The sequence below is a fragment of the Lissotriton helveticus genome, chromosome 5_1, assembly GCF_964261635.1.
Source record: "Lissotriton helveticus chromosome 5_1, aLisHel1.1, whole genome shotgun sequence".
Taxonomy (NCBI): domain Eukaryota; kingdom Metazoa; phylum Chordata; class Amphibia; order Caudata; family Salamandridae; genus Lissotriton; species Lissotriton helveticus.
This window is the reverse complement of record NC_136065.1, coordinates 359,856,332-359,873,171: the sequence shown is the minus strand read 5'-3', so window position 1 is coordinate 359,873,171 and position 16,840 is coordinate 359,856,332. Positions and strand designations below refer to the sequence as shown.

Genomic DNA, 16,840 nt, shown 5'->3' with positions numbered 1-16,840 from the left:
TCATTTGATGGAATTGAATTAGAATATAGAAACCTGTAAAACAAGCATTGGCAAAGCCATTAGCTTTTTCTTGGGCAAGCGTACAAGGTTTTTTATTTACCTATTTCACAAAATATATATATTTTTGTAAGTAGTGCACCAGCGGTGAGGTACAACAGCCCTAGCAGATTTCAAAGGGTTATAATGGTTCCATTAGCATCCCTCACCAAACAAAAGGACAGATAGAAGAACCCCTGAACCAGATAAAGATAAGTTGGTCATGCGATTATCATTGGTTCTGGACAAAAGATGTTAAAGAATCCTTCTGTACATTGGCAACTGATGAGTATAACATCAAGTTTCGAAATGAAATGAGCAGTGCATTTACTCTTTTTGAAATGTATTGAAAAAGGCCTAAATTAGGGGCTGGTTATGATGTCAAGCGGAAAGCCTCCTCCCGACAGTCGGAATCTCCTAGACCTTGTCAGAACCCTTCCGACCAACTCAGTTTGTTTACAATCCGATCAACCGATTACGATGTTCGGGGTCGGTTTGTAAACCGCACGGTCTTTCTGAATCGGTTCCGACTGGCTCCAGGAGAATCTGTGTCGGTCGGACCCCCATCATACAGCTTTACGTTTCCTACAGAGCGATTACGATGTCGGTTTTCAACAGCATTTCTGAGTCTGCCTGTCCGACATGAAAAGATTGTTGTAAAGTGACTTTTGGGGCCCTAGCAGGGCCCCCTTCATCCTGCGGTCTCCGGTTGGGGACCTTCTGTAAAACCCTGCACTGTATGGCAGACATCATGGGGTGCCTGCAACAGGGTGCATGGTTTTCCGCACACCCACATTTCCCCATATGAGTCAATGGGAATCCGACCGAACATTGTAATCAGCCCCTTAGTTGGTTCAGGAAGTGCAATTCGTACTGAATAAATAAATAAATAATATGTTTGTGCGCTTGATCTACAATGAGAATATTACCAATAGGTTGGCTTTCTTTGTGCCCGCAGTGAAGGACCCATGTGCTGATCGCAACGGTGGCTGCATGCACGAATGTCACAATGATCGTGGGGTAGTCCACTGTGTGTGCCATCCGGGATACAGGTTGACGTCGGATGGCAAGTCCTGTGAAGGTAATGCAACACTACTGCTTCCACATTTATAGGGCTCATTAATTTGGGTAAGTCTGACATTAGTCTTTATTCCATATTCGACCCATTTCTTGAGAGGTAAGCACTCTGTGGTATGGGAAAGGTTAGACCTAAGGGCTGGATGGGGAAGTATTATAATACAATGCCTCCTCTTGCCTTTTAGAGATTCATCCAGTCAGATACGCCTTAAATAAGATGATCTATTGAAAATAAACTTCAAACCAGAAAGTAAATAAAAAAACTAGCCCTCTTTAAATAAGACTGATAAGTCTCAAATGAAAAAAACATTGCTTCTTCTGATTGTTGTTCTTGCTTGACAGCAAATTCTGCTTTTGCTTCATAAACTATTTATGAATTGACCTCCATGGAGGCTCAGGCATGGAAAAGGTTAGGAGCCAGGAATGTTCAAATTGTTAGAGCCGGTATTTCTTTTTTAAACAATTCAGTATGTATTATCCTATATTTACTTTAGTTACTCTTATCAGTATTTCTAAATGTTTGATTCTGAAAAAAGAAATGGAGCCACTGGGAATATATTTCCACGGTTGTTGTGCACTTACTTTTTCAAGAAAGGTGGATCGCGACGGCAATATGTGTGTGCATTGCTGTGACATTGACTCCTTGCTTAAGTGCCCCTGTGTAGTGCTTGCACAATTAATCAGCTCTATTTGCTGAAAATACTTTTTAGACCAAGACAGAAGAGTCCCCCAAATGTGCCAGTAGGAAGATTTTCGGTGGTTTTCAGATCTTGGTGCCTGAGTTCCTGAGGGACTATATTCCAAGGTTTTAGATTATTTCGCTTGTATGATTCCTCCGGAATAATTTTTGTAAGTAAGGTACACAGAATCACGGGATATGTTACATTCTAAAAGTAAAAATATTCCCGGCCCCAAGAGCAAATCCCACTGCTATGCCAAGTACACAGCTGGTCTCTTAAGAATGAAGTACTGCATCAGATTAGAGGGCAATCATTCATGGAACAAAGAAGGGAGAGATTGAAGTGAGAGGTGTAGCGCAGTGGCCAGAGCGTCTGACTCTGGAGCGGAAGGCTCACGATTCGTTCCCCAGCAGCAGCTCAGCTCAGCATCATGTGACTCTGGGCAACACCTCACTTATTCTTCCCGACAGGCCCCAACGCCTTGAAACCTTGAGAGGTGATATGTTTGTTATTTAAATTATGGATTACAAGTGTCTCCAGGTAGTCAAGGGATCTCTTGGGCTAGTCCAGTCATTCCATTCCACCGCAGAGCCACCAAGTCCTTGAGTTGGCTCACTAGTCTGTAGCCCACTGATCATAATGGAGTAGCAAGCACTGTATAAATGCAAACCTTATTCCCTCTTCTATCCCTCCACTATCCTTCTCAACCTAATTATCTGACTAACATATCCACCACTCAAATTACTTTCATATTTCACTATACTAATTCACCACTAATCCTTTATTGGTTCCGGAGTAGCGTGATACTCGCCGAAAAAGCACTTTGACGCCTCGTCAGGGGTAGTAAGCAATATATAAATACAATACAATGCAGTACAATACCATAATGTGCAGCACATGAATCCCTTTTCAGTGCCCCTCCTCTATGCCAGTGGTTGGCAGCCTTGGTAAGTATGCCATTCAAGGGCTAAGCTAAATGAGTTGGAAGGGCTGGAAAGGCTCCGGAAGAATTATAGAGGAATTTTGTTCTCAAGTTGGCATAAGGTCAGACTGGCAGAAGTCCATCTCTCTCTCTCAGCCCCCTTGGCACCAGGAACCAACATACTCCAGACATGTTTAATTTGGTCATTAACACTGTTTCTTCTTTTTTCAGATATCAATGAATGCACGATTGGCTTGGCCATGTGTTCGCACAGCTGTCTTAACACCAGAGGCTCCTTTCAGTGTGCCTGTAACCCTGGCTATGAACTAGGGTCTGACGGCAAGCAATGCTACAGTGAGTATCGCGCCAGATGGGCAGTGGTGGGAAAGATGGAGGTCGATACGCGCAGTGGTGGACTGACTAGTACAAGATACTTTTCGAAAGGCCGGTAGGGTAGTGGTAGAGTCAGTTGTATGTCAGGGAACTGATCCTGTACACGTCCTACAGACCATTCAGAGGCAGTGGCCTGACATTCAATCTCCTTTTATTCCTACTACGCCGGTGTGGGCCGGTGAGGGCTGGTGAATGATGAAGTCACAGCTAAGCTCACCTCAGTTTAGTTTCATAAATGCATTAAGGTCATGTCTAATATTGTAAAATTCTTTATGTAGAAATATACTGTAGTTTTAACAATGCGAACCCTGGGAGAGGAAGTCTGTTTCTTGTTCTGAGCTGACATTGCCAGATACTTTTTAACTCAGAGATTGGATAGATTTAAAGTCTGCTCCATAAAGAAAAATAAACGCTTCGCTCGTCTACCTAAAGGTCTGGTTCTTGGATTTTAACAACTAGCCAGATCTGGAAAATATTTTGGTTCCAATGTAAGCAGCTTTTAGGGTCATGGGATCTGCAGCAATTGCATCACACATATCTTTGCATAGACATAGTTGTCAAGACTGATTGCATCTTATGTATTCCACCCAGCGCAGTGAAGGCCATGTTAAATCTGTCATGTTCCTAAGTGACTGAGCCCTTCCTGTAAGGCTCCCCGCATTCATATCGCCCTAAGGTGAGACAAACATTGCGTCAAAGTTATTCCTGGTCAAGACGATGCAGTAGGACGTGCTTGCTGTTCTATGCACTAGCTTCAGAATAGACAGTGATGTCCCCTTTCCTATTCGAAGCGAAAACACAATTCTCTTATCTCCATTTCAGACTTTGAACATGGGGATTGGGGAATTCAAAAAAAGTGTTAAAGAGAAGGCTTGAATTCATTCCAGCCACTGGTCATCATTTGGGACGCATACCAGCTCTTTGATTTATGCTCCCCTAGCCACCTCAGATAGTAACTAACGTACAGGGAAATTGGTATAATCCTTATGGATGGCTCTTGTTCAGATGGTACGGGGCTTTTATAGAGTCGATCAGCTTGTGGCCCATCAGCAGCAGTGGTTTCCACCTAATATACCCAACCCTAAATCCTAAAAATATCCTAACCACACAATACCCTTACTCACCCCTAAACCCTAAAAACACCCTTACCCTAATTCCTTATCTATCTATCTATCTATCTATCTATCTATCTATCTATCTATCTATCTATCTATCTATCTATCTATCTATCTATCTATCTATCTATCTATCTATCTATCTATCTATCTATCTATCTGTCTATCTGTCTATCTGTCTGTCTGTCTGTCTGTCTGTCTGTCTGTCTGTCTGTCTGTCTGTCTGTCTGTCTGTCTGTCTGTCTGTCTATCTATCTGTCTATCTATCTGTCTATCTATCTGTCTATCTATCTATCTATCTATCTATCTATCTATCTATCTATCCACCTGTCCACCCGCCCACCCGTTCGTCCGCCGTCCGTCCGTCCATCTGTCTGTCTGTCTGTCTGTCCGTCTAACAGGTTTCCCTTACCTGTTATATACTTACATTTTCGATGTAAAGGCAAGCATGGTAAAGGCATATGCGTGGTAAAGACTAGGCCTGGGCGGTGAAACTCCACTCCATTTCTGCACTCCGTGCTCCGCGGAGGTGGCGGAGTGCAGAAAACTCTGCTTCACGTAGTGCATCGCCCAGGCCTAGTCTTTACCACACATATACCTTTACCATGCTTGCCTTTACATTTTCCCCCCTCCTACTCTCTGTTGTCTGACTTGCTTCTTCCCCTTCCACCCCCACCTTTGTCTGTGTTACTTCTTTCCTCCCACTCTTTCATTGTCCCCATTGCTTCTTCCCTCTCACCCCTTTGCCAGTCATTGTTTATGTTGCCCGTATACTCCCACAATCGCTCCCGTTGCCGTGTTGCCCACCCGCCATAAGAAAAAATGAAGAACTATGAGTGGGACAGCGCTGGCCGCGCCATAGCTCTTTTATTTCTAACTCTCAGCCATGCTGCGGGGCTGCTCATCAACATGGCTAAAAGTCATTGGCAAAGCCAATAGCTCTCTCTTAGGCAAGCGCTATTGGCTTTGTGAATACTTGTTTTTTTACAGGACCAAGCAGACCTTTGTTTAAGGGCTGGCTGTTCTTGATTTGCTGTTCTTGATTTGCTGTTCTTGATTAACAGACCATTAAGATTGACAGTTTACTGCTGGGCAAGAGCCAACAGAGATATGTCTCTCCCTCAGCACATTTGTTTTGCTATCTGGAAGATACGCTGCTGTTGTGTTCCAAGGGATTATTGCAAGCACTGACCATGACATCTTGACTTGATGGTTACTGGAAGATCTGCCACATCGGGTTCCAAGTCATTGAAGCATTCTTTAAACAGCATTCTCTGTAGTGCTACTAATTAGGCGATAACAAGTGCACCGATGTACAGGACTGTGGCAGTTCAGAAACAGTGGATCCAAGTGAAGCGTTCATGGCCGCCCAACGTTCCATTTCTGGGAAAGATGGCTGCTCTGGAAGTCCCCTGGGCCGTGCCACACATAGGCCCAGATTCACATTGAAGTCATGCAATGCAGGGCAGTAAGTAAAGATGCTACGCTGTGTTGTATGAACGGGAAGGAGTAGAACAGCGCCATGCCTAGTAAGATTATGACATTGTTCTGATCTCTCCGAGTGGCGGCTGGCATGTCCTGAGGGTGGTGTAGTGGGTGAGAAATTAAAAAGAAACATTAAATTAAAAGAGCTTACCTGTGAGCGCGACATACTCCTCGATGGTCTTATCTCCTCGAGGCAGGCAGGCTCGAAACTCCCAAGCCTAACCTGACGCCACTCTCACCAGCATGAGAGCAGCGCCGGGATTGGTGGGAATGGCCTCTATCAGCGCAAAGAAGAGCCCTGGAGGTTTTTGCTTTCTCCAAACCAGCTGTCTTAAGACAGCTGGGTTAGAGAGGTTTAAGGTGCGCATGTGTGGGCTGGCCATCGCAAGACATACGCACTTTAAACTGAAAGTGCTCTTCTCTTTCTCTGCTGCAGCCAGTCAGCAGCAGCCCACCCTCGTCCTGACGCTCCATTCAGGACGAAGTGATGAAAAATAAAATGGTAATGAATTAACTTCATTGCCATTTAATTTTCATCTCTGGGGGCATGCTCTGGCGATGCTCTTCCGCTCAAACGGAGGAGCTGCCACGGACGCTGCGCCGGCACACTTTAGGCAGCTATGCTCCAACATAGATACCCCTGTGTCATAGCCAAAGGCCTGTATTTTGGATTTGTGAAAGGTCTTTCATGAAACTGTTCTCTTTTGATTACATCCTAAGTGGTAACTAATCTACTGGTAACAGAGTGGTTCCCGAAAACTGCATTGTCAAGTCAGATTTAAAAAAACATGACCTGATGACTTCTTATTGTTGAATGTATAGTTCTGTAATCTTTGTAATCTTCCTTCAATCAATCAATCAGTCATTTGTAAAGCTCTCTACTCACCCGTGAGGTTCTCAAGGCTCTAAGGGGGAGGTGCTGCTACTGCTCGAACAGCCAGGTCTTGAGAAGTCTGCTGAAGGTCAGCAGGTCCTGGATCTGTCACAGGTGGATGGGAAGGGTGTTCCATGTCTTGGCGGTGAGGTGGGAGGTCGTTCAGTGGATGCGTGGAACGGTGGCAAGGGCGAGGTCCTTCTACACTCCGGCGCGGGAGAAATGTGGCATACTGCTTCACAAAACAGTGTCAATAAATAAAATCGCTAAGGATAAAGCTGTTGATTTTGATATTTAAGTGTTTTGAAAAAACAAATAGCTCTTTCAGTCTCCTATTCTGTCCCTGATGCCATAGTGAAAGGGACAAGGGGAAGCTCTGGAACACCTACTTAATGTGTACCTGTGTCTCCTCTTGCAGGGATCGAGATGGAGATTGTCAACAGCTGTGAATCCAACAACGGTGGCTGTTCTCACCAGTGTCTCCACACCAGCTCAGGTCCCCGCTGCTCCTGCAACTCTGGGTACCAGCTGGACGAGGACCAGAAGACCTGCATAGGTGGGTGAAGGATCACCACATAAAGGAAACCGCGTTGCCTTGCTCCATGCTTTCAGGAAATGTCTTATGGACAAAACATAGTTATAGGTTTTTGTATATTGCTTTTGCTACCCAGATGTTGTTTAATCAGTGGCATCGCACCCCCCCTCCCCGCCAGCTGCTTCGATATGGTAAGAAAGGAAAAATAAAAAAATAATAAACATTTTATTATTGTTTTACTTTTCCTTTCCTGGCGAGTCTTTGGAGGCGGGGCCATGGGGATGACAGGAGCCGGAGGAGTGGTATTGCACTGTGATCAGTGCGCAGGACAGTTTGGCCGACCGTCTCAGGCCGGCAAACCGTCATGTGTGCTGAAGCTTTTGAAAACCCGAGCTGCGTTGTTGGGTTGGAGGCAGCAGGCACAAGCTTCCAGTCTCACTGGGAGTGCAAATTCGCGGTGCTCAGGCAAACGCTGACACTGCTTTCAGGCTGCCACCAGCAGCATGAGAGCAGCATTAGGACTGGCTGCAGTGGAGTCTGGGAACCTGTGCCATGTGAGGAGAGGAGCTGAAGAGTGTGACGCGGCCAGCTGCAGGTAAGTTTTTTTCTCATTTATTTTGGGGGCATATTTATGAGTTCTGGCGCATCTCTGCAAATCAGCAGGGATGCGCCAGAACAAATGCTTCGCGCAAAATTACCCCTGCGTCACGGCGGATGCGCCGCATTTACAATGTGGCGCACCATGGCGCAAGGGTAGGCAGATGCGTGACGCATCTTGTGATGTAAGGGCGGCGCATCACTGGAGTCGCGTCTTCAGCAATGCTCGGGTTTGCCCTATACTTAGCGTGCTGGGTCAGTCCTTACCCCTGCTTCAAGCAGGCGTAAGGAATTGACGTAGCAGCGTCGCACAAGTGCCTGCGTGAAATCTTGTAGATTTCACGCACGCACTTTTGCGAGGCGCACCTGCCCCGGAACGCCCATCCTGCGCCGGAACGCGCACATGTGGTGCAGGGCTTTACAAAGTGACGCATCTGCCTAGATGCGTCACGTTGTAAATGGGTCGCAGGGATGCGCCACGTTTACGCTGCCGTTGCGTGACGCAACGGCGGCGTAAACGTGGCGCAAGTGCCTTGTAAATCTGCCTCTTAGTATTTTGTTGTCCCGTGAACCCTTCTCTCCCTCTCCTGACTCTGCCCGCCACTCTTCCACAACGCCAGCTGCTACTGTATTGAATAGCGCAGTGGGTGTATTTCAAAAGCGTGGGTGTGCATATGCAACAACTTCATGGATGGCTAGTTCTGTTGGAAACGTGGGAGTTTTCCCAACTGGCCATCGTCTCTAAAATGTGAACAGGGTGTGGGTATGCCTTTCAAGTTGTCAGATAGACTGATATTTGGCTCACTCTGTCTGAGCCTCAGTGCCAGTAGGTAGGTAGCTAAGATGTTATTGTATAATGTATATTAAACATCAATACAATATCATTAATAATACAACAGCTTATTGGTCCTAGAAAATATAAAAGACATTATCAATCCTTCATCAACCATCATTTAAGCATCCGGTGATAATATTATGTACAAAGTGCTAAAAACCGTTTATTTAAGCTGGGCCTTGCAGTGCAGCTCCACCAATGAGAGAAATTTAGTTAGACGCCTAATAGATTTATTGAAACTCCCACTAAAACAGAACTGCCTACTGACGACTAAATGGCAGTAGAAAAACACATTCCATTCCCTATAAGCCAGTCCACCACCAGAAAAAAAAATCTTTGACCAAAAACAATTTTGCTTACTTTTTGACTCCCCAAATTTGCAACCTGATCGGTTGTTGTTAGAGGCAATCTGCATGAAATCACAAAAATTCACAGAGATTTGCGACCGGGAAGGGCCAATGAGCTGAGGATGGAAGCACAAGTTTCAAAATTATCATTCGGTGCTTCTCTGATATAGCATCAACCTAAAATATAAAAGAGTGAAGAGACCTGCCTCGTGGAGCTAACTAGGTGGCACCACTACCCATAGCTGCCAAGTTATAAATTGCTTATGTGTGACATTTCCATGGTTTCAATGTACTTAGGAGTGACATTCAACTGCCATATGTGTGACACTTGAGTGACACTTTCTCACGATTAAAACCAAGCATAGAGAGAGAATAATGAGAAGCTCTAAAACAATCTTGAAACTGCTGAAAAATCCCTGAAATGGAAGGTCACTAACTAACTGCCCCTATTTAAAAAATAATGACTTGTCTATTGACAGTGCTTCACAACACATTATCAACAGTACTTATGGTATTGACCTCGGTGGGATGAAGGCAGAAAATGGCTTGCAGTGATTTGAATTTAGGACATCTTGAATGCTGGCATCTCTCCACAGCAGAAGCTCAAACCGTTGAACAATCACCTTATGACATGACCCCTCAAACTTCATCAAAGTGTCTGGAATTACAGCTGATATCCCTAACACTGGCGCTCCTTTGTTGACAATGGAGTTATCAGCATGTCCTGGGAGCGCTGTTGCTTAACAACAGCGTTGGCAAACTACAATGTTTACTACAATGACTTTTGATATGTTACCTTCAAAAAGGAATAAAGCCCATTGCTGTGCGAGTATCAGCGAGGTCAGGACTACTGAGGCGGGGCACAACATACTTCCAGTGTGTTTAAGATACCATGCTCACAGCCAGTGCTCCTTTGCAGCCAGAAAAGGAACTGCAAAAAGCAGAAAAACCAGTGCCTCCTGAATGTACATGAGATATTCTAAGAGCCATGGTACCTTTGTATGACCTGTTCTCGACTAAACCCTCTCCAGCCTCTTACACTGGGCAGCGGGTCTGCGAACCACAGTCTAAATGTTTAAAACTCTGGAAGGCTTCCATCCAATCATATTTGATCACTATTCTGTGTACTTTATGATAATGACCGGCAACAGTAATGTCACCTCATTTGTGTGATGGTCCGTCACCATTGTGGTGTCGGCTGGGGGAGTCTCTGATTGCTGAACATCTGTCTATGTGTGCAGGACTGGTCCTCCCTCCTTTGTTTCATCATGTCCGCTTTCTCCTCCTTTACTTACATAGCCGTCCTTCCTCGCTGCACAGAGTACATTTATCTGACCCTCATGTTCCTAGACACTCACCTATTGGCAAACAATCATCTGGAAACAGGGCACAAGTCCTAACAAGCATTTACAATGCAACGGTCTCGCTAGAGTTAGAGCTATTGGCATTGTAAATGACACATTTTTTATTTATGTGTTGGTTTTGAAAACAGATAAATGGCATTGTCATTTACAATGCCAATAGCTTAATCTCTCGCAAATGCGAGACCTATTGCATTTGCACCCAAACACACGCACACAGAGCAGCACACACAGAGCTACACACACACATAGCTGTGGTGGATGTGGTGGTGGTGGATCTGGTGGATGTGGTGGTGTTGGATGTGGTGGGTGGTGTTGGATGTGATGGTGGTGGATGTGGTGGTGGATGTGGCGGTGATGGTGGATGTGGTGGTGGTGGATGTGGTGGTGGTGGATGTGGTGGTGGATGTGGTGGATGTTGTGGTGGTGGATGGGGTGGTGGTGGATGTGGTGGTGGTGGTGGTGGTGGATGTGGTGGTGGAGGATGTGTTGGATGTGGTGGTTGTGGGTGTGGTGGTGGTGGTAGATGTGTTGGATGTGGTAGTGGATGTGTTGGTGGTGGATGTGGTGGTGGATGTGGTGGTGGTGGATGTGGTGGTGGATGTGGATGTGGTGGGTGTGGTGGTGGTGGTGGATGTGGTGGTGGTGGTGGATGTGGTGGATGTGGCGGTGGTGGTGGATGTGGCGGTGGTGTTAGATGTGGCGGTGGTGGATGTGGTGGTGGTGGATGTGGTGGTGGATGTTGTGGTGGTGGATGTGGTGCATGTGGTGGTGGTGGATGTGGTGGTGGTGGTAGTGGTGGTGGTGGTGGTGGTGGTGGTGGATGTGGTGGTGGAGGATGTGGTGGATGTGGTGGTGGTGGGTGTTGTGGTGGTGGTGGATGTGGTGGTGAATGTGGTGGTGGATGTGGTGGATGAGGTGGTGGTGGATGTGGTGGATATGGTGGTGGATGCGGTGGATGTGGTGGTGGTGGTGGATGTGGTGGTGGTCGTGGTGGATGTGGTTGTGGATGTGGTGGTGGATTTGGTTGTGGTGGCGGTTGTGGTGGTGGTGGTGGTGGACGTGGTGGTGGTGGATGTGGTGGTGTGGTGGATGTGGTGGACGTGGTCGTGGTAGATGTGGTGGTGGATGTGGTGACAACAGGAGTCGGTCCCAAAATGGTAGGGCGCACGCGTGTTTCCAGTCCAAAAGCAGCTCTCAATGTGTTTGGTATCAAAATTAAGCATGGGCCAAAAATCCGTTCCGCTTGCGAAATTTGCGGATTTTCGGCAATTTCACGATCCCCGAATCTCTTGAAATTGCCGAAAATTCGTGAATTCGCTCGCGGGCGTTTTTTTTTTTTTCCATAGCCAGTTTACTCAAGGGACCCCTGCGCCCTTTGGCACGATGGCAGTAATACACACATGGTCACTGGAGACAACTCTTCTGGCACTTTACGCAGCTGTAGTGTAAGAAAAGCACTATACATTTACCCAACGAGGTAGCACTTACTGATTAGCCAGTAGAAAGTACTCTAGTTGAGTAGAGGTATCGCACAAAACAATGGCGTCTTCTTGGATAAATATGAAGGGCAGAGTTCATTCTGGCACGATGCTCCTGTCACAAAAATTAAACCTCAACAGGAAGCACTTACAGATATAAATGAAGCAGGTGCCCGAGTTGATGCTCAAATTCAGTAACGCATTCATCAGCCCAAAAACAATTGTGAGCTTTGTCGAGGCTGGGCAGGTGTGCCTTCTCCCCATATCTACCATTTCTGTGCGGGGCCAAACGGGGGTGCTTCTATGCGAGTTCACATGCCTCTTGTGTGTATAAAAGGTCAGAGACCGATCAGATCAGCAGACGAGGAGAAAGAAGCTCCTGGTCACAGGAACTGCACAGGGATTGCGCTCGTGAAAGTGAAGGATGCAAAGCCCACGGACAGGGTCAGCCCGCAACGCGCAGACTTGCCCCGGCTCAGGCGATCGGCGCCACTGGTGCTCATGTTGTAGAAGGAGAGGGCACCCAGCGACGCCGCCCTGCCACTCGCGGACAGGCTCCATGTGAGCACGCCCTCTAACCCTCGGAATCTGCCATACCTGTAGCGGGAGTGCACCGGTCGACCTTGTGAGGCCCGGCGGCTCCCGAGTGTATCGCTCGCTGTGCCGTATCAGAGGGAGTGATCGGACCTGCAGCGCTGCGGGGGAGTCCCTGGAGGTTATCCCAGAAGTGTGAGCACCCCGGGCCAGCCGTCTGCTTGTGTCCCTACTTTGGTGGGAACTTTTCCAACTTCCTCTTTAATCTCCGAGATGTCTGCAATGTCTGTGAAAATGAGAATGATGACAAGCAGCGTGGCGGCCCCCAGCATCCAGCGCCTGCATTCCAGATGCATGGCTCGGAGCGGGCAGAGGCGGCCGCGCGCTTAACCCGGCAACAAAAGAGCCGCGCGGGGATTCCCTTGCTCGCCTTCTCACAAAGTCACGATATCGGCTACTGCCCCAGACTACAACTCGGCACTCAGAGGCCAGTATCTAGTTCACTTAGGTGTAACATCATGAGCCCCCGATGTTTGAAAATGCCCTGTGTGTGAAAATGGCGGTCTGGGGAAGACAGCAAAAAAACAACAAGCCCTCGGCATTTGTCTCTAAGCCCCGTCCTTTTCAGACTGGGGGGCGTGTTTTTGACTTTCTTTCTAGGATGTAAACAACAGTCAAAAACACACCCCCCAGTCTGAAAAGGACGGGGCTTAGAGACAAATGGTTCTTCTTTCTATCTAAGCCCCGTCCTTTTCAGACTGGGGCGCGTGTTTTTGACTGTTGTTTACAGCCTAGAAAGAAAGTAAAAAAACACGCCCCCCAATCTGAAAAGGACGGGGCTTAGATCAAAAGAAGAACGTCACTAGGACCTCTTCCCCAATGGCTGGCCACCGTTTAGGAGGCCAGCCAATGGAGAAGAGGGGCGGGGCTTAACCCTCGCTAGTGAAGTACACTAAAGTCATTAAATCTCGCGAGCTCGAGTGCGCATGTGCGCAACCGACGCCACGCGAGACCTAAAAAAGAAGTGGGGGGACGCTGACGTCACGACAGGAAGTGACGTTACAAAAGGTGGCTTGCACCATCAGACTCATTGCCTCCCCTTGCTCACCCCTTAGATGCGATTGCATCAGAGAAGCCAGCGGGTGAGCAGCGTTCTGAATGAGCTCCGATCACGCCCTAGAGAAGCCAAAGAGTGAATGTGTGGCTCCATTTACTCCAGTAATCGAGCTCTTGGTAAAATAAGTGGGGGGACGCCGTCCACCCGTGTGGTACCCCGACTTGAGCCCTGTCAGGGGAGCTCTCAGCACCGTGGTCCAGTCTGTGGTATTTAGAGATCACTTTAAAGCGCATACTCAGGTGCTCTGCTTTCACCAGGCACCGTTGGAGCAGAGGAGCATCGCCCTACTTACAAACTCTGCAAAGCCGCAGAGATGAAAAATAAAATGGAAAATTATTACCATTTCATTTATCAAGCCCCGTCTCAAACAGAGCATCGGGACAGGGTGGGGCCGCTGCCGAGTGACAGCACATGTCACTCAGCAGGGAAGAGGGTGGGCTGGTTGTGCACTGTTTAAAGGGTGCATAACTTTTTGGCTGGCTGTCTTGTGACGGCCAGCCGCACATGCGCATTTTAAACAGCTCTGGGTTAGAGCAAGCCAAAGCCTCCATAGCACCGTGAAGCACCAAGTGAGGCTGCTCCCACCAATCCTAGTGCTGCTCTCATGCTGGTGAAAGCAGTGCCAGGATTGGCCAATGGAGTTGACACATCCGGTTCCAGTTCCTGCCAAAGTAGAGGTCTATTTTAAAATATATTATTTGCGCCCCCCCCTACCCCCCTAGACACCAGCTATAACCGGCTCTCAGGTCACAATTTGTTTATTCCACAGCCATGCTGCAGGGTGCCACAGTTAGACACAACCCTGTTGACTCTTCAGAAAACAGGTGGGGCTGGGTCTATATGCCACCACACATATCCTGAGGCCGGTACTAGAGTCAACTGCCTGACCTTTCGAACTGCTCCCACAGGCACAAGTTCAGAGCGGTAGTAGAATCGCACAATTCATCTTCCTTGGGAGAGCCTCGTTTCACAGCGAGGGCCTTTGCAAGTAATTATAGCAGATACTTACATTATTCGAGAACACTGCCTGGTACTGTCAATTGCGGGACAGGTTACACCAATGCGGGAAAGCGGTAGTAGGAACCCATTAGCGTTACTCTAACCCCTGATGCGTGGCATTTCAATTAAGCAATGCCCATTTTACTGAGTTCAAAAGAAATTATGCTTAGAAGACTCTGCGCAGATTTGAACTTGTGACTGACTGATCATACACATTGAGGGATTCGTCAACTAAGGTTTCTTACCAGCTGCCTTTTGGTAACCCTTCGGGTGATGGGGTACCTGGCCATTGGGTGTGTTTGCATGAATATCTTGGGATACAGGCTTCGACCGCTACTCAAATGCTCTGCTGTTTATATGTTTTTTCTTGGTTTGTTAGTGCTTCTAATCTGAAACTGATGGCAGTTCCAAGCGCAGAGGCTTTTCCTCATTCGCTTGAGTGTTGGCGTCCTGCCTTTCGGCTGCTCAGGGTCCTGGCTCCTTTTTTTCTGCCTAATAATCACTTGCATACTTTGGAATAATACACAGGTCTGCTGCAGGAATGTGGTTAAGAAGCCATTTCCCATATGTGGTCCATCTGATCCAATCACCCCGCTGGTATTTCCGGGAGAATGAAAAATATCTTTTGTGGGGGCTGTTGGTAGGGGTCGAGAAGCAGGAAGGGGGAGACATATCTGTATCCCAGGCCAGCGTCAACAAACATTTGTTTACCTGGCGTTCTGCACATTTTGGGGTGTTGCTGGTTTATGTCCTTGCCAGTGAGCGCGAGGCCTGTGTTAGCAAGAGTGGAGGGCCAGATGTGTTGTTTTGAATTTGGAAGCATCCTCTTTACATTACAGCTCACATGTGTTTGTTGTTATGTTTTAAGCAGTTCACCTACTTTATTTTGCATATTTAGTTATACAGATAACTTCTATAAATTGGGTCTTGGAGTAGTCAGGGTTCAGAACATTGCATCACTTCTAGTTGACTGTCCGCAACCGCTATTGGTTTCCTACTTACCTGGAAGCGCAGTATGAGGGCTGATTAGTAAGAATACAAGGGACAAGGGATGACTTTGGGTAGGGGGGATGCTGAATAGAACGTTGGACATTGGCAGCAGCTGCAGAAACACAAAGTAGTAAAGGGCTACTAAAAAAAACGTACAAGCAGGGCTGTATCTGGCACTGGGCGTTTCCCGGTGGGTGGGGTTTGGTTTTGGAGCAATGTGGCCAGTTTTGTTACTGCAGGCCGGTTTTGCAGCATGGTTTCCCACCAGAACCCCCCCTCTACCCTCTACCCCGAACCCCCCCTTGGCCCCCCCTGCTGGTACGACTTAATTGCCAGGGCTGGTTTGCGTTCTCAGTCCGGCCCTGCCTACAAGGTACATAATCTGATAGGGTTGGTGTGTGATTAGATAGATAAGAGCTGTAAAGAAGACCCAGAAGCAATCTGCTCAGACTGAAGTGCAAAATAATAAATGGTGCAGACCTTCGAAGAAAAACTGGAGATCTAGCCGAAAGGATTTTAGCACATCGTCTATAATGGGTTGGGTGCAGGTAGATCCAGAAGGTAGCCAATGTGTAATATCTACTTCGAAACCCTTACGACGCATACAAGTGCCAACATTCTGATGAATCTAAGGCCTTTATCACTCTCTGACATGGCATCACAGTTCTAACACTCGAGCTTTTACCCTATGGTGGGAATCTCGGAAACCACATACCACACATTGTATGGGTTCTCATTTACGTATTACTCCACGTACAGGTAGCCATTAGCTGGCATATGTAGTCTTGATTCAAAGGTGACGTCAAAGGCAAATTCGGGAGGTAGGCAAAGGTCAGTGGAAGGAAGTGGACGCTGTTGAAGAGCACATGCAAACGAGTCCAGTAAACCACAATCTAACCAGCAACCCTATTGGACAACATTGGTCTGGGAAGGAATCCAGTCTTATGAAGACCCACAGGCACTAACTTTATTGGGCGTTCCTGCACCTGCGAGAGGACCCCTACAGTACATGCTGTGATTGCCCACAACTTCTACTGGTTCAAGTGGGAACACACCATGGGCCTGATTCACAAAGGTAAACTTTTGTGTACGTTTACTACTTTTCGGTATTCAAAAAGGTAAACATAGACCAAAAGTCTAACTTTACTACTTTTCGGTATACCTTGACCCTTGTGAATACCGAAAAGTAGTAAACTTACACAAAAGTGTAAGTTTACCTTTGTGAATGAGGCCCCATGACAGTATGCACTGCACACAGAGAATCATCACAGATGTGCATACCTCTTTGGAGGGAACCACTGCCTTGCAGCATCATTCTTGTCCGACCATGACTGCAAATGTCGTGGAGCTGCCCTATGCCCTTCTTGCCAATGGGTGATGCCACTACAGTCGACCACTGTCATTGAGGTGCTTGTGTCAAGCTGGCAGTGGTCTGGAGCATGTAGAACTGGCTGTAGCCTGC

At 47.2% G+C, this 16,840-nt stretch overlaps 1 protein-coding gene across 1 annotated transcript in view; it reads left to right on the top strand.

Annotated features, from left to right (window-relative positions):
- LOC144754551 (uncharacterized) overlaps nt 1-16,840 on the top strand; it is a 484,785-nt gene that overhangs the window by 205,844 nt on the left and 262,101 nt on the right. Inside the window, exons 4-6 of the mRNA XM_078642483.1 lie at nt 995-1,117; nt 2,947-3,069; nt 7,001-7,138. Coding sequence (XP_078498609.1) covers nt 995-1,117; nt 2,947-3,069; nt 7,001-7,138 — 384 coding nt within the window. The remainder of the gene's footprint in view (nt 1-994; nt 1,118-2,946; nt 3,070-7,000; nt 7,139-16,840) is intronic.